Here is a 22,965-nt window from a genome sequence, read left to right as displayed (position 1 = left end):
GGAAGAGAACAGACAGAACCTTCCAGTGGTTCTGTGCCTAAAGGACTCTCATTGTTCAGGGAAATACAAACTTAGAACATTCTACTGAAGTTCCAAAGTATCACTGCATCTTATTTTCAGCATGTGTTTTGAATGGATTTTATTATTTAAATATTTTTTTTTCTGGGTGTATCCTTACACTTTAACTAGTTTTATAGTTTCATTATGTTTGCCTCTGCCAGCCTTCCTAGAGATATTATCCCATTTCCTTGAGTGTCTCAATGTCCTCTAAAAATATACCATGTAATTCTCACTTCAGCGAAATATTTTACAAGCACTGAAAATGAAACAAGATAGGAGGGAATGTGTCCAATGTTCCTTTGAACATCATATTAAACAAGGAATAAAACCCTGAATTTGGATTGTCACTGGACTACGTGATGCTTGAGAATTAAATGCCAGTCAAGTTATATAAGGGCTGGAAACGTTCTTGGTCATTATTGGGACATGGTCAAGAGAAGGCATTTCTGGTGTGAGGGGAACCTGCTGTTCCTTACCCAGATTCTTCCTGCCTTTGTGACAGAAGGACTCAGAAGGAAATCCTGCTTTGTCAAGAAAATATTTAATTGTATTAAGATGGGAAAAGACATACTGACAGAAAGTCAAGTCAGTTTCTCATAAGAGATGTGGGTCCAGTCCCTGGGTTGGGAAGATCCCCTGGAGGAGAGCATGGCAACCAACCCTGGTATTCTTGCCTGAAGAGTCCCATGGACAGAGGAGGCTGGCAGGCTATGGCACAGAGTCACAAAGAGTCAGACACAATTGAAGCAACTTAGCGCACACACACATGAGAAACATTAAATCTTCTCTTTATTGCCTTTCTCTTAATATTCTGTCATGAATATCTATTGCTTTTGTAGTACAAAAAAAAATTAAAGTTACTAAACAGAAAGGAGAAGCAGGGAAATAAATTTCTTGGTGGCCTAAAGCATAATTTTTGAAAACAGAAAGAGGAAAATCTAAGGCTTTTACATGTAAAACTCCACTAGAAATGTGACGTGTACAAGATAATCATGGTCATGGTTCATGGCATTTACCACTCAAAAATAAGCATAAATCTGCAAATTGTGCTATGATCACTCCATGGTTTAATACCAGTCCATATATATCGTGAGTTGAATTGTTATTTACACTTGGTAACTTCCAATATTAAAATATTCTTAAACAAAAATAATGGTTTGTCATTTTGTTTCTGCAGGCATGGTTTGTTTTATACATAACCCTCCATGTTTGGGGCAGCAAGCACAGAAACTGTCACTTAAACTGGAGGCAATGCCAGGAATCTGCTTCACAACTTGTGAGTCAGCTCCCCCACCCTTCTCTCAGTGTTCAGGACTCAGAGTAACGAAGTCTGCACTTAGTCTAATTAATTCCCCTTTGTTCCTCTTTTTTTTTTTTTAAATAAACACTTGTGTTTTCTCACACCACTTGCAGTAGATAATTTTCAGTAGAGAGCCTTACCTTTCTGTTTGTCTTGTGGACTGTACGTGCCAAATGGATGCAATGTACTATTATCATTTCTCCTGGAGGTGGTTACAGCATTTTGACAGTTCTCAAAGCAGGGCTTAGAAAATGCCCCACATTCTGCAGGCTCCTAAGGAATGAAAACAAGAACTACATTCACTTTTGTAACATGTCCCAACTTTGTCAATGAAAGCAAAGTGAAAGAATGATCAACTTTCAAATAATTTTTCAAGATTCTCTGGCATGGAAATCCTGGACAGTGGAAAATCAAAATGCTCCTATCAGTTAAAACATCTTTGAATAAGAAATAAAAACTACTGACATTGTGGTGTTAAGGCTTAGGAGTGCTGATAGCCAGTACGAAAGGGGATTAACTTTATGATTCTTTCCCGCCACGTACAACTGTCTTCTTTCACATTTTCTTCCATCTGGGAGTGCAGCTTGTGGTAATGTCAACATAAGAATACAGTTCATGCCAAGGGTGTTTCTCTGCCAACCAGATGGTTCCCCCCTCTCTCTCTCCCCCGCTTGGCGACTAAGTGCATATGCTTTAGGACAAGTCAGAACCCAGACAGGTTTACCACTGAAAAGCCACGGGAGAGCCCCACTGCAGACACCAGGCTTTTCGGCCAGGAACTGTAACAAACTTCTGTGACACTGCCAGACAGTGGTTCTCCTGAGAGTTTTCTCTTTTACCATATTTCCCCCTTCTATTTTGACAGTCTGTAAACAAATTCAGACTTAAAACTGCTATCTTCATAATCATGCCCCCATATGGCCTGTGCCCCAGATGCCCCCGAGACATTAGAAGGGGCTGACTGCAGGGAGTTCTAGCTGCTATTCAAGAGGAACAAGGCACAGAGAACTGGGTTTTGCTTGGGTTCACATAACGTGTCATCCTAATAGATTCAAAGAAGCGAACTGAAAGCCATCTCAGGACCATTCCCTTGACCACTGGTGAGAAGAACATGCCCCAGACAGAAACATAAAATTGATCTCCAAAGCTCTTTCCTTCTGAAAAAGAGCATTTGACCCAAACAATGCATTTGATTTTATACTCCTCTCTTTTAGTTATAATAACTTGGTATCCTGATAGGTAAACAAAATATTCACAGCATTCAATGCATACATTCTTCATAATTAAGATGTTTTCAGCTACTACAGGTCCTTTGCTTTTTGTCAAGGTCTATAACACTTTTTCCACACCCCAGGGGTGCCCTTTGCCCCGTACCACTACTCAACCAAACCAGGTGCAAGCTACTCCTAAATTTAAGCTGGAGCCCTGGCAGGAAGGTGAGGTAGGACCTACCTTATGTCGGCAAGGGCTTTAACAACAACAACAAATTTTTTTGCTGCTTTCCTGGCCCTTTGATAAATGACACAATCAATATCCCAACAACTGATCAGTAACCAGCCTAATTAAAGTATTCAGCCTGTAAAATAGAGCTGTCGAGGAGCCTTCCATTAGTGTCCCAGCCAATAAAAAATATAATGGATTTTTAAACATATTCTGCTTCTACCAAGCTGAGCTTACAACTCAGGGGAGGGAAATGTTTGGGGGAAGGAAAAAGAAAAAAACAGGTCATAACCCATTTTTTAATACCAAGTCTCTAGGCTCAAATAGAATTACAATTGAACCTCAAGCTCATCCTTTGAAAAACATGTTTCTGTTTAAAACGATTTTGATTCAATCAAGGGCTCATTATGTATTCTTCACAAGGTTCTCATCAAAACTGTTTACGTATCTTGTACATCTGGGTAATGTGGGAAAATACCACAAAGACTATATATTTTGACTTTTCTTAAGTAGCATCTTCTTTTTTTTTTTTTTAAATATCAATATCATGTTCAAGTAACCATTTCGGTGTTCTTTCCAAACCTAATTGATTTCGCTGAATATATGAGCAGTGCTGAGGCCTTTTTCTAGGTTACTGATTCTTTTTTATCATACCTGAGGGTGATTGCTGCTCCAGAGGACAATCTTCCAAACACATGAGCACACAACATATGCTTTGACACAGTAAAACAGATTTGGGAGATCAAATAGCCACAGCCTTTTTTTTTCTTTTTAATTTAATAAAGATTAGCTGTACATTAGGCGGCTGTCGCTATATGAAAAAAAATAATACTCTTTAATCTTCATGGGTACCACAGAGATTCTCACTAGCTGAGAGAGCCAAGTGCCTGCTCATCCCCCATGGAAAGCATGTAAATATTAGGGAAACCAAAAATGAATCTTGTTTAAATGTCCTCATAAAAATTTTTTTTGTCCCATTTCTTATTCCTAATCGATTTCCTAGTGAACCATATCAACAGGACACTTCTGAAGATGGGCAACAAACTGAAGGCTTAGTACTTGCTTCTGATGGAACAATTGTCAGCCCAGCCCAGAGCGTGAGAATTAAAATGAAAATACCTGCGGTAAAGGAGAATGCAAATAATAAAGTGTCAACTTGTTGAGGCAAAACAACGAGCATTTATCCACTAGGCATTCATATATTGGAGAGAAAGACTGGAAACTAGGGAAGATGAAAAGTGGGGAGGGAACTCTTAGCAGTGTTCATTTCTCTTTTTCTTTTTTTCATTTGCTATCTATTACTTCTGCACAGATATGGAAATCTTGAGCAGTGTATTTCCAACTTTTCTATTAGTTGAGAAATCTTTGCTCCAAGACATCTTAAGGGAGATTTAAAACACAGATGCATGGAAGGGGTGACTCAGGGGCCCACAGACCATACTTCATACCTGCCTCCAACAACTGGGTTCCATGGAGGTCTAGGGCTCCAGAGTAAGAATGAAATTCAACTATAAAGGAGCTGATTCTCTCATAGTAGGAAGCAACAGATAAGGGTTTTATGACTGTGTACATAAGTGAAATCCATTAAATATTCATGGAAACCTCTATGTCACTTAAGCAGACACAAATGTTGAAAATGAATTGGCTCATTATATATAGTCTTCAGTAATTGCCAATTTACATTTATTTAACATTTAGAAGGTTATGTATAGAAGAGTAAAAAGGTACAGTTCCTCCTTTCCAATAGCCGATAATGTGACAAAGTAAGATACAGCCTGGAGAAGGAAATGGCACCCACTCCAGTATTCTGGCCTGGAAAATCCCATGGACAGAGGAGCCTGAAGGGGTACAGTCCATGGGGTCGCAAAGAGCTGGACATGACTGAGTGACTAACATAGAAGATACAGCTAAGTTTACTTCAGCTTATCCTCTCAGATGAAGCAGGCCTTATATGAAACTTTTATTCATTTATTACACAATGTATAATAACTGTCTACTGAAACAGAAAGTGCTAGTTGTTCATTCGTGTCCGACTATTTGTGACCCCATGGACTGCAGCCCGGCAGGCTCCTCTGTCTGTGGAATTCTCCAGGGAAGAATACTGGAGTGGGTTGCCATTTCCTTCTCAAGGGGATCTTCCTGACCCAGGGATCGAACCTGGGTCTCCTGCATTGCAGGCAGATTTTTTTTTTACCATCTGAGTCACCAGGAAAGCCACCAGGGAAGCCCAGCTTTCTACTAGATGCTGGTAAATGAAGATAGATGAAAGGATAAGGCAGACAATAGTATCGCCATCTACAAGTCCTGAGCATTCAACTATGTATGTCTTTACATAGCCAGGAAATGACCCAACTCAATCTAAAACTCTAGAGCCCAAACTTTTAACCACTATGAGTCCCAACTACCTTCTATTCTTAATCTGAAAATCTTATACCATTTTTAAGTTGAATTTATTATTAAAACAGTGTTTTAACAGAATTCTATTTTAACTTCCTGTATTAATATATCACACAAACATTATTTGTCCTTAGAGAATATATATGTGATTTTCTCATGTTTTTCTCACCTCTTAACTATTATCAACTTACTTCTTATCTTTTCTTAAAATAATTTGTAAGATAATTTAATAACTATTGCCTATATATTAGCAAAAGTAATGTTTTAGGAATACTTTATGGTAAATATAATTGATATAATATATAATTGTAAAATATAATTGTATGTAAGTGAAATACTTAGCAATATCAGCATTCAATAATATTTTGTTTATACTTCATGTATACATAAAAATATTTCTTACATTAAAAAACTCCATAAATAATAATAATAATAATATATTTCAAAAATATAAACTACCGCACAATTGGACTCATCTCACACGCTAGTAAAGTAATGCTCAAAATTCTCCAAGCCAGGCTTCAGCAAAACGTGAACTGTGAACTTCCAGATGTTAAAGCTGGTTTTAGAAAAGGCAGAGGAACCAGAGATCAAATTGCCAACATCCACTGGATCATCGAAAAAGCAAGAGTGTTCCAGAAAAACATCTATTTCTACTTTATTGACTATGCCAAAGCCTTTGACTGTGTGGATCACAACAAACTGTGGAAAATTCTGAAAGAGATGGGAATACCAGACCACCTGACCTGCCTCTTGAGAAACCTATATGCAGGTCAGGAAGCAACAGTTAGAACTGGACATGGAACAACAGATGGGTTCCAATTAGGAAAAGCAGTATGTCAAGGCTGTATATTGTCACCCTGCTTATTTAACTTATATGCAGAGTACATCATGAGAAATGCTGGCCTGGAAGAAGCACAAGCTGGAATCAAGATTGCCGGGAGAAATATCAATAACCTCAGATATGCAGATGACACCACCCTTATGGCAGAAAGTGAAGAGGAACTAAAACGCCTCTTGATGAAAGTGAAAGAGGAGAGTGAAAAAGTTGGCTTAAAATTCAACATTCAGAAAACAAAGATCATGGCATCTGGTCCCATCACTTCATGGGCAATAGATGGGGAAACAGTGGAAACAGTGTCAGACTTTATTTTTGGGGCCTCCAAAATCACTGCAGATGGTGACTGCAGCCATGAAATTAAAAGACTCTTACTCCTTGGAAGAAAAGTTATGACCAACCTTGATAGCATATTTAAAAGCAGAGACATTACTTTGCCAATGAAGGTCCGTCTAGTCAGGACTATGGTTTTTCCAGTGGTCATGTATGGATGCGAGAGTTGGACTGTGAAGAAAGCTGAGCGCCAAAGAATTGATGCTTTTGAACTGTGGTGTTGGAGAAGACTCTTGAGAGTCCCTTGGACTGAAAGGAGATCCAATCAGTCCATTCTGAAAGAGATCAGCCCTGGGATTTCTTTTAAAGGAATGATGCTAAAGCTGAAACTCCAGTACTTTGGCTACCTCATGAGAAGAGTTGACTCATTGGAAAAGACTCTGATGCTGGGAGGGATTGGAGGCAGGAGGAAAAGGGGATGACAGAGGATGAGATGGCTGGATGGCATCACTGACTTGATGGACTTGAGTTTGAGTGAACTCCAGGAGTTGGTGATGGACAGGGAGGCCTGGCGTGCTGTGATTCATGGGGTCACAAAGAGTCAGACACGACTGAGCAACTGAACTGAATTGAACTGAATAATATGAAACAAGAAGCTTGTTTAATACATCAAATTTTAAATTAGTTAAGTTGCAGATCTGTATTTGTTGTTGTTTAGTGGCTAAGTCTTATCTGACTATTTTGAGTCCTCATGGACTGTAGCCCACCAGGCTTCCCTGTTCATGGAATTTTCCCGGCAAGAATACTGGAGTGGGTTGCCATGATCTCCATGGGATCTTCCCAACCCAGGGACTGAACCCATGGCTCCTGCATTGGCAGGCAGATTCTTATCACTGAACCACAAGGGAAGCCCCAGATTTGTATTACCCAAGCACACATTGTAGGGAAGAATATAGAGAGCTAATTGCATTATAATGATCTTCACAGTAAGCATTATAGACATCTTATTAGGAACCTAATAAGGTATGGACAATGCTAGCACATCATCCAAAAAGTATATAAGCACGTTATATGCTTTAAAGTTCCTAATCTGAATAAAGTGTAATTCATAAAGTCCAGAGCTCTAGGAATTTCTGGGGAAAAATTAGAAATTATGGACCTGTTATACTGGATACATGACTTAATTTATATGTACATTTTTATATATCTAGTTATACCTAAAATATATACCCACCTATTTGCCACATAATCCCATCAGAGCACCTCTAGGTGCATATTTTTCTAATTTCAGAAACCAGTATGAGCTTAGCTACCATACTAGTGATGGAAGTGTGAGTTTTCTGGTGGCCATTTGGGCAGTTTGCACAGGGAAATAACAAATTGCATCACCTCCATTGGTCTCTCTGGCCTCCTCAGAATCACCAACTGGATCATCCCTCGGATGTTTCCTTCCATGGACATGGATCGTCTAAGTGTTTCCATAGCTTCGTGGTTGGACTTTCCCAGAAGAGATTCCCCATTAACCGCAATCAGCTGGTCATTCATCCGCAGACGGCCATCCTAGGGTGGAGGTAAGAAAAACAGTATTAAGCAGAGAAAAGCATGTGATGCCATGTCAGACAAAAGTTCACGTTTAAAATAAAGGAAAAAATTCAGCTATTAGGGATGATTTATTTTCCACAGCAGAAAAAGGTTCTGGATTTTATCAAATAGTCACAAATATTAATAATAATGAATTGTGTGAAAGTGACTTTTAGAAATCATGGAGTCCGGAACTACAATAACTTAGACATTTGTATAATATCTCTTACCTAAACCTTTGGCAAGTGTGCTAGGCTAACCTGATTCTGCCATTTGCTCTGGAAGCTACCGTGTTGCTGACTCAAGGAAAGGGGGTTTAGAAGCAAAAGACAGTGGCCATATTGCTTGCCTTTTCAGGCACAGAGAGACACCATGCTTAAATGTTATGTGCTTGACAACAGTAATGGATCTCATAGCTAGCTCTATTGAATAGTGCTGTGAAAAAAAATTCTCACGTTATTTTCTCTAACGCAACAAAAAGTTGCTAGTCTGCAAAAGGATGCAGAGGTGTGTAATGCAGGTCCAATCTGGTACCGTGTCTTCTAGAGGAAAGTCTTGACAAAGGGGACTGTCAAGCCTTTTGTGAGGAGTCTCTGACTGATAAGCACTTTCACCCAGCACCTTCAGGAAGAAACACCACGTACCACAGAGAACTGGGAAGTTTGGCACGTGGATAAGCAGCCCAGATTCTAGTCTAAATCACCTCTAGGTACTAGTCATCTTCAGCTAGAAATGTCCCTGGAGTCAATGGTGGTAGCTGAACAAACTCGGACACCATCTCTACCTGCAAAAGAACTTCTGGGGATCACAGTACACCCTTCTCCCCCAACAGACAGTCTGGGAGAAAACATGCTTAAATACTGACAGTCTGATTAGGGACATGGGTTATACCTGTTTCTAGGATAGGAAGTTCTTGCTATGAGGCACAGATGCAGTTTTAGGAATGTCATGATGCTGGTGCTGCTGCTAATACATTTAGCAGAAATAACAGTTGGTGAGCATGGTAGTTCTTCCATGAATTATCTATAGCTCTTATAGAACTCAAGAAGCTAGACAGATTAATGCTTTTGCTCACATTTTACAAATAAGGAAACTGAGGCAGGAAAGTGATGTTAGGTGCCGCAGGTCACAAAAGAGAGTCAGAGATAAACTGACGTAAGTTCAGTTTTCATGAACCTTGGTTCTTCTCAGTTTCTGTACTAGGGCTTCCTTGGCTATTCATCTCTAGACTACAGTTGTACACACTAAAACAGGTGGAGGGGAGTATTCAACTTTTTGCAGTCAGAAGTATCTGGGACCTATGTTCAAAGGAACAGAATGAAATGTAAAATGAAAAAAGAACTTTCCTAAGAAATGAGAAAACCAGACACATAATGAACAATAGGGCAGCCATACAGATTTGGGAGAGAAATCCTGTGGACAAGTTGACAAACTTTGACTAATGCAGCAGCAGTGGTCAGAGGAAGTTCCTCTGCTGACAGCTGGGGAAAGGGGGAGAGTGACGAGAGCTGTTATGGGGCACGGATGCCCTGGTGGGGATGCACTGCCCACGCCTCCTGTTGCAGAGGGTGTCAGCCCGTGGATGGTGGAGGCCACGCCCTCTCGGTTTCGCCAGGGGTAAAATCAAGCTGTAAAACTTGACTGCCCTGCCTCAACAGAGCCTAATGTCTTCTGCCTTCCTCTCATTTTCCCATTCCACTTAATCTTTCCCATAATTTGGAGCAAATCTGGAAATGAGATTTACAGAAAAGGCCAAACACAAAAGAAATCACTTCATTTCTGTTATCTAATGGTGAGAGAGGCACGTAAAGGATAAGATTAAGGCTACACGAAATGGGGTCAAACGGAAGCCACTTTAATGGCTGTGTATAAGTGAAGTGAGACAGTTTACTCTAGGAATTATGCTCTTCTGTTGTGGCATTTAATGGAAGCAGGACTCTGGGCTGGACCTTTCACAGGCAGTTGGGAGGGTCACTAAAAATGTTTTGGGGAGGACTGGAAACAGATGTGTGGTTTTTAAAGATGGGGAGGAAGCACAAAAGTTGGATCAGGATCCTAGCCCTGTGAACAGGAAATGAGGTCGAGTACTGGACCTGTAGACGCTTAGTCTTGGCAGGACACCTCATCCTCTATGACAGGAAGAAGAAAGATAAAGATTGAAACTTAATGGGTACTTGTAGAATTGAGGGAATGAAATCTGAGTGAGAGCCACCTGGTAACCTCCTGCGAACCTTCTCTGTGGAGTATGAGGCAAGGTCTGAGTGAAGAGGTAAATAAAAGATAAGGGGATGGAAAAAAAAGTTTTTTTGTAGGATAATCTCTTACCAACAAGTATTAAGTACAGACTTTTATTTTCAGCTATATTCTGAGTCTCAAGTATACATAACTACACTAAAGTAGAATGTGTTTGCTGTATCCAAGTCCAAACAATAAGGCAAGTCAGGTCACCCCAGGGCAACTTTTTTTTTTTTTTTGTTAAGACATTCACATTCATCGCAAGCATCACTGCAGAGCTGCGGGTATGATAAAAAATCCACATACTCTCCTTTTAAGGCTTAGCTGGCTTGTTGGTATTGGTTTTTGCTTTCCCTTTATAAGATAAATGATGGGTAATTTCATTAATGGTGGTGCCAGTAAGCACCACATTGTCCTAACATTGAGAAGATAATCTTAGAATTAAGAACTGGAAGGGTCCTTAGAGATTATCTTGTCCAACTGCTTCCGTTTATAGATAAATAATGTGATGCACATAGAGGATAAGAAACCATTTACTGAATACCTCTTCTACAGAGAAGGTACTTCCACATAGATTCGAACTTGCTCAGCTAGTTAAGGTCAGAGCTGGATTAAATAGTTCAAGGCCTGACTTCTCAGCACTCCCTATTCACTACCCATTCTGTGTTCTAATAGATGACAATGACTGACTAGTCATGATCCCTCAAGGGATCATGCTTCAAGAAAAAAGACGTTCAAATCCAGACAGAACAATATGACACCAGATGTCTCCTGGAAGAGAACCTTATATATGAAAGCCAGAGTCAGACTATAGAAGATGTGGAGACAGGAAGGGTGGGGGACTGTTTACCTACCTAGCTACACACACACACACACACACACACACTGTGTATCCATGTCTAGTCTTCATTTAAAATGAAGTCAATTTAGTTAAGAGCTCATTACTCAAACTTAGCAAAGATCACAATTGCACGTGTCTGTTCTGCTTTGTGGGACTTCCCCGGTAGCTTGGTGTAAAGAATCTGCCTGCCAATGCAGGAGATGAGGGTTCAGTTCCTGAGTTGGGAAAATCTCCTGGAGAAGGAACTGGCAATCCACTCCAGTATTCTTGCCTGGGAAATCCCATGGACAGAGGAGCCTGTCAAGCAACAGTCTATGGGGTCACGAAAGAGTTAGGCACCACTTAGAGACTAAACAACAACAATGACAATTCCACTTTGCAATGGTTTTTTACCAAGAAAGTAGCTTTTTATGGTCTTATTTTTTTCTTTCAGTATTATGTTTAAGTAGGTACTTCAGCATGAGAATAGTGACTCTCCTCAACTGATTTTACATGACTGATTTCAACTATCCAGGTATGTTACCCAGTAATTCTAGGATATTTATTTTATCCTAATCTGGATCACTCTTTCCTTTGCTAAAGGAAAAGCCAATGCCCTTTCTGCTATGGACTGAATGTGTTTTCCTCAAATTCATATGTTGAAATCCTAACCCCCAACATGAAGATATTAGGGGGCATTTGGAAGGTAATTAGCGCCCTTATAAAAGAGTCCTGAGACAGATATCTTGTCCTCTCTGCCATCTAGGGTTACAGCAAGAAAAAGACAGCTGACTATTAAGCACCTCTCACCAGATGGATTCTGCAGCACCTTGATCTTGAACTTCAGACTCAAGAACTGTGAGGGATAAACTGCTGCCATTTAAAAGCTACCCAATTTATGGAAGTTTCTTTTAGCAGCCTGAACAAAGACATTTTTCTTTCTACTTTATGACCATCAGACCCCTAACCAAAAGACCCACAACTACATCACTTACTTTTTGCAACCCCTGTAATCAACTCTTATCTATCCTTAAGCTAGGAGGAAGTAAAGGAAATTCCCAAAGCAGAAGAAAAATAAGAAAAAGAGGAAAGAGAACAGAATAAAAATAGACAAAAATTTCCTCTGGGTACATTAGGACAAATAAAAACTGGTATAAGATTTAGGTCTTCTCCATGTCCTGGGGAGATTTCAAGTCTCATCAGCCCTAACCAGGTTCTAATTCAGGGGGAGGGAGACTGGACTGGGAGACAAGATGTTTGAGTGTTATATCTCCTTTCTGTGCTGCTGCTGCTGCTAAGTCGTTTCAGTCATGTCCGACTCTGTGCGACCCCATAGACGGCAGCTCACGAGGCTCCGCCGTCCCTGGGATTCTCCAGGCAAGAACACTGGAGCAGGTTGCCATTTCCTTCTCCAATGCATGAAAGTGAAAAGTGAAAGTGAAGTCACTCAGTCACGTCCGACTCTTGGCTATGCTGTGCTAAATCACGTCAGTTGTGTCCGACTCATAGTGACCCTATCAACTGTAGCATACCAGGCTCCTCTGTTCAAGGGATTCTCCAGGCAAGAGTACTGGAGTGGATTGCCATTTCCTACTCCAGGGGATCTTCTTGACAGTTTTGAACCTGTGCCTCTTATGTCTCCTGTATTAGCACACAGGGTCTTTACCACTAGTGCCACCTAGGAAGTTCATATCTCTTTTTATTGAACACCTAATACAGGGCAGTCCTTGTGCAAATATCTTGCATATGTTCTCATTTCTCAAAACAAACCTGTGATACAAGCAGCACACTCCACTTAGAGATATAATAATGGAGGCTCAGGGAAATGAAGTGACCGTTAAAGAATACTGTCACTGCCAGGTCCACCTGTCTGAGTCAGATACATTTCCACTGTGCTGTGTTGCTTCTAGAGATGATTAAAGGTACTACAGTTATTGGGAAAGCCCGATAGCTTCCCTGGTGGCTCAGAGGGTAAAGCATCTGCCTGCAATGCGGGAGACCCAGGTTTGATCCCTGGGTCAGGAAGATCCCCTGGAGGAGGAAATGGCAACCCACTCCAGTACTCTTGCCTGGAGAATCCCATGGACGGAGAAGCCTGGTGCAGGCTACAGTCCATGGGTTGCAAACAGTCGGATACCACTGAGTGACTTCACTTTCACCTTCTTTCACTACAGTGATTAATGAATATAATTATTTAATGAGTTCCTCCTTTGTGCAGTTCTTTTGCTAAACCCTTTGTCTATATGCACTAGACAGTTTAATACTTCTAACTATCCTGTACACTGGGGACCACAGGTCCCCTTTTAGAAAAGAAGAAACCAAGGATCAGGAGAGTTAAGTGCACTGTTACAAGTCACATGACCAAAAGCAAATTTGAACTAGGTCTGGGTTACTCTGAAGTCCATATTTTCAACCACTTTGCTAGTGATTCTTGATCTTTATGGGCTCTTCTTAGACTCCTTTGAGAATCTCATAAAAGCAAAGGATTGTCAGCTCTTAAAAATAAATATTTCCATGATGGTTCCTCTACAGCTGTACATTTGGACCAGACAATTCTTTGTAACAGAGAGCACTCATGTACTTTTTAGGATGTTGCATGTGCCCTCTGAAGCATGTCCATGATTTCCGGTGGTCCAGTGGCCTTGTAGTTTAGTCCCTGCTGTGCCTCTGCTATGATTAGCAGTGACAGTGCAAGCCTTAATGCACCTCTTGGGGCCAATTTTTTGTAGGTCCCTTTACCTCTAAAGTTCTAATGAACGCAGAGGGAAGAGAAGAAAGCCATGGCACAGAATGAGCCTCTGAAAAACATGAGTCAAGCATGAAGGAGTAGGCTGGCTAATCCAGGGGCAGCTGGCTGGGGCCCAAGGCCAGTCTACATCATTAGGCCAGGGTGTTCAGAGGATTAATCATGACCGGATGTTGACTCCTTCCTGTGCCTGATTCTAATAGGGTCCCTGGTGAAGCCTTCAGGGACATCAACACTCCGGGCCCAAATCCCAAACCCTGACTTCAGGCTACATAGCAGCATTTCCTTGGAGTAGAGCAGGACTCCAGGCAAGATGGCACCTGACTGAGGAAAAGGACTGTCCTGAACAAATGTTTCCCAAGATCTTAAAATCACTCCATGATAACATCTGCTCACTGTATTTTTTGGAAAAAAATCCAACCTAGAAAGAGCCTTGTATTCCAGACTGAAATAATTTAATTTCATTTTCAAACAATAACAATGAAAGGAAAAGAATAAATCAAGATTTTAAAGTATAGTTTTTAAAGTAAAGAAAAGGAATAAAGTTGGTAAGACCAGAAGCATGTGAATTCTTGTCTTGAAGGGTACCTATGTACATCAGTCAATGTTTTACTTCACCTGTCCTAACACAATTTCAACCAATACAAATGGCACCGTTCTTCAAAAATAAGAGCTCTATTTTCCAGACGCAATACATTGCTCTCTGGTGTACACACTATGGTGATGTGGTCCAAACTTTTCCTTTGCTCCAAAATGCCCTTTGCATTCCTGCTCACTGGTTCTATATCAATCCTTCAAAATAAGGCTCAGCAACTGCCTTCCACTTTCTTCCCCTCAGGCAGAATTGTTCCATCTCAACAGCTATGATTACTTTTACTTTTGTCTACCGTTTGTTGTTGTTGTTCAGTTCCTCAATTGTGTCCAGCTCTTGGTGATTCCATGGACTGCAGCATGCCAGTTTTCCCTGTCCTTCACCATTTCCCAAATGCTCAAATTCATGTCCATTGAGTTGGTGATGCCATCAAACCATCTCATCCTCTGTCACCCCCTTTTCCTCCTGAGTTCGATCTTTCCCAGCGTCAGGGTCTTTTCCAATGAGTTGGCTCTTTGATTCAGGTAGCCAAAGTGTATTGGAGCCTCAGCTTCAGCATCAGTCCTTCCAATGAATATTCAGGGTTGATTTCCTTTAGGACTGACTGGTTTGATCTGCTAGAAGTCCAAGAAACTCTTAAGAATCTTCTCCAAGTTCAAATGCATCAATTCTTCAGTGCTCAGCCTTCTTTTTGGTCCAACTCTCACATCCATACATGTCTACAGGACAAACCATAGTTTTGACTATACGGACCTTTGTCTGTAAAGTAATGTCTCTGCTTTTTAGTACGCTGTCTAGGTTTGTCATAGCTTTTCTTGCAAGGAGCCAGTGTATTTTAATTTCATGGCTGCAGTCACCATCTGCAGTGATTTTGGAGCCCAAGAAAATGAAGTCCGTCACTCTTTCCATTGTTCCCCCATCTTTTTGCCATGAAATAATGGGACCAGATGCCATGATCTTCGTATTTTGAATGTTGAGTTTTAAGCCATCTTTTTCACTCTCCTCTTTCACCTTCATCAAGAGGCTCTTTAGTTCCTCTAAGCTTTCTGCCATAGGGTGGAATCATCTGCATATCTGAGGTTATTGATATTTCTCCCGGCAATCTTGATTCCAGCTTGTGATTCATCCAGCCTTGCATTTCACATGATGTACTTATTCAACATAAGTTAAATAAGCAGGGTGACAATATACAGCCTTGACGTACTGCTTTCCCGATTGGCGGCCAGTCTGTTGTTCCATGTCCAGTTCTAACTGTTGCTTCTTGACCTGCATACAGGTTTCTCAGGAGGCAGGTAAGGTGGTCTGGTATTCCCATCTCTTGAAGCATTTTACACAGTTTGTGGTAATTCATACAGTCAAAAGCTTTGCTGTAGTCAGTGAAGCAGAAGTAGATGTTGTTCTGAAATTCTCTTGCTTTTTCTGTGATCTAATGGATACTGGCAATTTGATCTCTGGCTTTTCTGCCTTTGCTAAATCCAGCTTGTACATCTGGAAATTCTTTGTTCAAGAACTGTTGAAGCCTGCCTTGGAAGATTTTGAGTATTACCTTGCTAGCATGTGAAATGAGTGTAATTGTACAGTAGTTTGAACATTCTTTGACAGAAGGTCTACCACAGTCCTTACCATATTTGAGTTTTTTTTTTAATAGTATGAAATTAGTTTTTATTTTGACCTCAAAATAAACACTTAACATTTTTCCAAAACTAAAGATGAATACTTAAAAACAAGGGCAGAAGATTATTTTTTTCCTTCCCTGGGGAAACCAGTAATGCAGATGTTCTAATGTGGCTTGCAAGGCTCTTTCATTGGACTAATCTAGACACGGTTTTTTATGTGTTTATTATGCTACCAGCTTCCTGTACTATGGAATGAGTCTTTCTGTTTCCTGTATCCATTCTATTACATATTGAATAACTTATGGTAGCTGTAGATGTTGTAGAAATCCTTGTTAAACGGAATCACTAGAAACATCTTTCATCAGGTGCTTTGACCTGGTGTAAGTTTCATCTCCAATGGACAAATTCAATAATATACAAACTGTAATTATGAGCAATTCCTGAGCCCAGGCTGGCTTGGCTATACTGGCACATGCTCAGAGAAACTTTATATTCTAAAAGTGAAGCTTGATTACTGTCTGTGTAGTGGCTCTGCTGCTGCTGCTGCTGCTGCTGTTGCTAAGTCACTTCAGTCGTGTCCAACTCTGGGTGACCCCATAGACGGCAGCCCACCAGGCTCCTCCATCCATGGACTTTCCAGCAAGAGTACTGGAGTGGGGTGCCATTGCCTTCTCCGGTGTACTGGCTCAGTATCCTCTTATTTAGCTCTTGCAAAATTTTAAGTTTATCTAATTCAGTTATTATCTTAAGAGCCTCACTCCATTTTATGTAGCAAATGAGTGAAGTTCCAGCAATGTACCATTTATTCAGCATCTGTGGCATGTGAGACTTCTTGTTTAATTAAAGATAACTGAAGAGTATTTTTAGAACCTCAGAATATATATAATCTAAACCATTTTGATATAATGTATTATAATTCTTTTCTTTTAAAGACCTACTGGAAACATATGGGATATAAATAAACGTATTGCAATTTACAGCTTTCACTGTAGTCATGAGTGAATTTTACAGTTTCCTTAGTAAGAAGTTTCAGAAGCACTGACTGAAGAGGCCTCACTAGTATTCCTTCGTCTACTTTGCAGCAATCTGTGCTTGTTTAGGAGAAGGCAATGGCACCCACTCCAGTACTCTTGCCTGGAAAATCCCATGGACGGAGGCCTGGTGGGCTGCTGTCTATGGGGTCGCACAGAGTTGGACATGACTGACTGAGTTCACTTTCACTTTTCACTTTCATGCATTGGAGAAGGAAATGGCAACCCACTCCAGTGTTCTTGCCTGGAGAATCCCAGGGACGGGGGAGCCTGGTGGGCTGCCATCTCTGGGGTTGCACAGAGTCGGACACGACGGAAGTGACTTAGCAGCAGCAGCAGTGCTTGTTTTACATTTTTTCTGTTTCTTGTTCTTTCAGCTTCTTCTCTATCCCTTCCTATCTCCTTCCTGATTTTCTGTTTTCAGTTTAGTTTGGGCTAGAAAATTGGATAATAGAAGCTTATTAAGGTGAATGGGTTGTATGCATCAAGAAGATTCTGCATGAATGCCTAACTAGATTAGAATCTCAGAAGCCTTTTCAACTTAACGAAAGGATCTTATTTATTCACCTGAAGAAGAAGAAGAAAGCTCCGTTCTTACTTGTGCTAAGATTGCTAAAAATCTGGTTTCTTAAAAAAATGGACCCAGAGCAGAATGCTTAGACCAAAACTCTGACCACATTATGAACTTAACATCTCTTATAAATACCCACAATATAGGTGAATATAGGTTTTCAGGTAAAAGATACTATTTTCAGAGTCAAAGTAACATGATCATGTTATATCAACTTTTGTAGATAATAATTTCATTTTTGATTAGGTCTAAAAACATATATTTTTAAGCCTCTGAAGACAATAATAGAATTCAAAGTACACATCAAAAAGACCTAGAGTTCTAAAAGTTTATCCAGCATGATACAAATGTATTTGCATTTCCATAAATAAAATAAATATCTAAAAATGATAAAACTTAGCAAGAAAAACAATGATTGATACTGGTATTATGAAAATTTTAAAGTAATGTTATATCTCTATAAAATACTTACTACTGCAGAAAACCCATAAATGATAAGCTTGAGTGTATTAATTAACACATATTAACATTTTGGGCATTTTTTTCCTAAAAAAGGAAATGTATTTAAAATATATGGCATAACATAGTTGATAATTCTTTTTTTTTGTTTGTTTAAATTACTTGTTTTATTTTTTAAAGCAGAGTTCTTATAGTGATGGTGAATTTTTCCAGGCAGAACTCCTGCTTTTAGTTGTTCATAGAATATCACATTTTTGTGGTGAGTATGAAATATTAGAGTTTGGCTTCTAACAGTTGAGGATTTGCAATGAAGCTGTTTATACCCAGATTGTATGGTGTTTTTGGTAAGAGGTAGAAACCTGGAAGACATGACTATAGGTAATGATCTTAACAGTTCTCTTCCAGTAAAAAACAATATCAATTTTAAGAAAAATGGATAGCTGAAGAAATCATTTAACATTCGTGTTCCTTAAAATGCTGTCCTTTTTATCTTCCTTTGAATTCATTAATTATAGATCCACCACATGATTTATAGATACAAGCAGAAATTGGAGGTGGAAATTACTTCTGCTAGGAACTCCTACTGGACTCCTTTTAAGTAGGTTAGATGCTATTCAACCAACATTCCCCATAACAAAGAGACATGGATATTCAGGATCAAACATTGTATTCCCATAAATTCTAGAACTGTGCATATTATCTCCCAAAATTCATAATTAGGTCATTTTAAAATACAGGGATTGCTTGTATTAGTTAAATTTTTTAACCTATTATGAAATGGTATAGATCTTGTAATTCTGCATCAGGCAACCTCTGCAGAGGTTGTATTCCAGATTTCCTAACCACACAAGAATCAAATTACTTAAATTATGTCTATTTCATATTCTGAGTGCATGCATTTGCAATTAGCTATGTCAGGCATTTTTCTTTCATTTAATTTCATCATCATCAAGTAGTATTTATTAAGCACAAACCTGGCTAATTAATTTTCTAGAGAATAACAGGTATTCTTAAATTCATTCTCTTTAAGAGCCCTTAAATAATCTACCTGATATATGACATTTTTCCCTTAGCAAAAGCTTCCTTTAAATTTTAATTTTTGCATTATTGTTTCAAAATTTCAATAGAACATATTAAATATTCAAATAAAAAGAAATCTTTCATAATTAGTATTGATAGAACAGACCGTATGGAATTTTTATTCTAATAAAGGATTTTAATATTCTACATGAATTTTTTAAAATATCACCATTTTAGTTACATATTTTCTAAAAGTAATTAATTTTTATGATAGAAGAAAACTAAGCAGATTTAGTATAGTCTACTCTTGAGAGTCCCTTGGAATGCAAGGAGATCCAACCAGTCCATTCTAAACGAGATCAGCCCTGGGTGTTCTTTGGAAGGAATGATGCTAAAGCTGAAACTCCAGTACTTTGGCCACCTCATGCGAAGAGTTGACTCATTGGAAAAGACTCTGATACTGGGAGGGATTGGGGGCAGGAGGAAAAGGGGACGACAGAGGATGAGATGGCTGGATGGCATCACCGACTTGATGGACGTTGAGTCTGAGTGAACTGCAGGAGTTGGTGATGGACAGGGAGGCCTGGCGTGCTGGGATTCATGGGGTCGCAAAGAGTCGGACACGACTGGGCAACTGAACTGAACTGAACTGAATAGACTTAAAAATGCATTTTCTCTAAAAAAATTCAGTTAACAGAGTATATCAAAAGCAAAGGAAAAGAAAAATCATCTCTGAATTCAAAATGTTTAGCAAATGAGGGTGAATGTATGTGAGGTCTTCAAACTGATTATCCAGACTTTATATGTGCTTCTCTGGAAAAAGGAAAAGCTAATTTTTATGTAGATTTTGGGAGAGTCTTTTTCTTAAGTTATTAATTTTTCTAACTGTACAAAGATAATATTTTGTTTAATTTACCAGTAATAACAACACCATATTCAAATTCCAGTCACAAGAATAAAATTTTAGAAAAGCATCTTCATGAAATCCTAATTACATTCCACTCATAGTTCTCAGTTCATGAGATGTATGTATACTATATATGTATGTATGTATGTATAAATGTATGTTTATATAAAACATACAACATGCAAAGTTGTATCTAGTATATATTTGGCTCTGGAAGCAATTGTACTACACTTCAGGAGCAAATGCCCAGGAAGAATGACAGAAACTAAAATTGAATTTCAAACATTTAAGGCATGTTACTGGTGGCTCAGATGGTAAAAAATCTGCCTGCAATGCAGGTGCCCTGGCTTTGATCCCTGGGTCGGGAAGATCCCTTAGAGAAGGGAATGGCTACCCACTTCAGTATTCTTGCCTTGAAAATTCCATGGATAGAGGAACTTGGTGTGCTATAGTCCATGGGGTCACAAAAGAGTCAGACACGACTGAGCGCCTAACATTTTCACTTTCACACTTTCACTGTTTAAGCAGTGCAGTAGCAACACTCTAAGTTATGTTTGGCTGTTATGGTCAGTGGTCACTTTGGCTATACATTGAAAAGAATAGCTCAAAAGGATGCTTCCGAGGGGTCTACAAGTGACTCCACAGACTACATCTCTTAGAAATGACACAAATGAGAGACGGAATGATAGAAAGCAACAGCCAGAGAGGTAAGAGGGTAAAAAGAAAGAGGCTCTTGTTATATGTATGGGTAAGACCCTCTGCAGGTCACCTGAAACTGTCACAACATTGTTAACCAGCTATTGTGCTATGTACTAAGTCACTTCAGTCGTGTTTGACTCTGTGACCCCCTATGGACTGTAGCCCACCATGCTCCTCTGTCCATGGGATTCTCTAGGCAAGAATACTGGAGTGGGTTGCCATGCCCTTCTCCAGGGGTTCTTCCCCAACCAGGGATTGAACCCACGTCTCTTACGCTCTTGCATTAGCAGGTGGGTTCTTTACAACTAGCGCCATCTAGGATAAAACAAAATAAAAAGTTAAGGGAAAAAAAGAAGGCCCTAAATTATAGTCACAGTTATCCAGGGGTTTTACATCTGGTTAGAAGTAGCCTATCTTTGTTTACACCAAGGGAAATCCCCAGGAGAATCCAGCATAGAGAAGCCACAGGAAGAATTTGGTCATACTTTTCAAAGTAGTTTCGTTTCCACCTTCCCTAAAGGGGAAAACACCTTGAGAACCAATTCGTGGTAGGAAGGGCCAGGAGAAAAAGAGAGTGCTCTGGCAGAAAGATTATTTTGTTGATTTCACCTAAAAAACTTTGGGCCAGATGCTAAAGTAGATGTTCCCCATGCTTATCTTCTCTCTGCCCCAGGGACAGAGCGGTCTGACACATGTGTATCTTTTGAACAGAGATGGGAACAAAGTCTCCAAACAATTTTTCTAAGACCTAGTCCTGAATCACAGAACAGGTGGCAATTTTCTGAGGAGCAACAGTGGATTATTGGAACAGCAGAAGGAGAACTGAAATATACTTTCCTTTTTCCTGGTTAATCAGATTTCTTGTGAGCAAAGCTTTAGGCCTCCACCCTCTGCACTGCAGAAAGTAAACAAGACAAATGGATACTAAACATTCACAATAAGGCTAAATTCATGATGGATGCCTCTTACTATTTAAGATCAGCTATAAATATGCTGTCCAGTAGTTTTTAATGGTGTGATTGTCTGACTCAGCAGACCAGTGTCAGGAAAGAAATTTACATAAATGGAAAGTGAAATCTTCCTGCAAAGAAACAGGCCTGTTAGAAATTGCTTAGGTAAGGAGATGCTCACTTACGCAAACATGGATATACATATTAAACCTGCTCTCCAATATCTGCTTGAGCTGAAGTTATTGCCCATAAAAAAGCTAAGATGTTTGCTTTTAATTTCCAAAAATTCATTTCAGTTTCAATTTTACTTGGAATAAATTCTGTAAATAGAGCTGTCATGAGGAATAAGAATAATGCCGAGCTGGTATCCACAAACATGACCAAGACTGATTCTTAAATACAGCACATGTTTAGATGCCCTGGCTAAGGATGATACACGTGATATAAGACAACTCCAGGGCAACAGCCCCTGATCTCTGGAAATATAAATAGATGAGATCAAAGAGCCTTCATCACAGGACAGCAAAGCACAGACTCTGAAGTCGGACTGCCTAGGTTCACACATTGGTTTAAGTGATTTCTGGCCTTGTGAACAAAGGAGAGGCACTAACCACTGAAAACTGTAATTTCTCCTTGACAAGATGGTACAGTAATAATGCAGTATGGACGTGAAGAATAAATTTAGAGAATCCACCTAAAATACTTATTATATGGTCCAACAGATATTAAGCATAAAACAGAATGAATGTTAGTTGATAATATTACTGTAATTACTATTATCATTTTCCTCCTGCTCCATAAAGAAGGCCGACGGCTGAAAAACTGATGCTTTCTAACTGTGGTGGTGGACAAGAATCCTAAAGATTCCCTTGGACAGCAAGGAGATCAAATCAGTCAATCCAAAAGGAAATCTACCCTGAATATTCACTGGAAGGACTGATGATGAAGTTGAAGCTGCAATACTTTAGCCACCTGATGTGAAGAGCTGACTCATTGGGAAAGACCCTGATGTTGGGAAAGATTGAGGGCAGAAGGAGAAGGTGGTGACAGAGAATGAGATTGTTGGATGGCATCTCCAACTCAATGGACATGAATTTGAGCAAACTCTGGGAAATGGTGAAGGACAGGGAAGCCTGGTGTGCTACAGTCCATGTGGTCTCAAAAAGTTGGACATGACTGAGTGACTGAACAACAACTACCCTTCTGCTCCCAGTTCTGCATTTCTGAGCCTGATGGAGACAGTCATAGACTGGATGAATGGCCCCAATTCCTCACCGACTTCTCTAGACCCACACCTTTGTCATAGGCTCGCTGTGGGGGGACTGTATTTTTCTACGCCTTGGATTGACCATGGATTCAGTCATATGACTTGTTTTAGCCACCAGTATGTGTGAGAAGTGACGGTAGGCCAGCTTGGAAACCAGACGTAA

General features: G+C 39.7%; 1 protein-coding gene across 2 annotated transcripts in view; it reads right to left on the bottom strand.

Annotated features, from left to right (window-relative positions):
- The window catches only part of PARD3B (par-3 family cell polarity regulator beta), a 1,167,183-nt gene that overhangs the window by 449,885 nt on the left and 694,333 nt on the right, over positions 1-22,965 (bottom strand). For both annotated transcript variants that reach the window (XM_002685527.5, XM_005202765.5), the window contains exons 12-13: positions 7,698-7,868; positions 1,501-1,633 (exon numbers count right to left, since the gene is read on the bottom strand). In XM_002685527.5, the coding sequence (XP_002685573.1) occupies positions 1,501-1,633; positions 7,698-7,868 (304 nt within the window). The remainder of the gene's footprint in view (positions 1-1,500; positions 1,634-7,697; positions 7,869-22,965) is intronic.

The sequence above is a fragment of the Bos taurus genome, chromosome 2 (assembly GCF_002263795.3).
Source record: "Bos taurus isolate L1 Dominette 01449 registration number 42190680 breed Hereford chromosome 2, ARS-UCD2.0, whole genome shotgun sequence".
Lineage (NCBI taxonomy): Eukaryota > Metazoa > Chordata > Mammalia > Artiodactyla > Bovidae > Bos > Bos taurus.
Note: the sequence above shows the minus strand (reverse complement) of the source record. Positions and strands in the feature narration are given on the sequence as shown.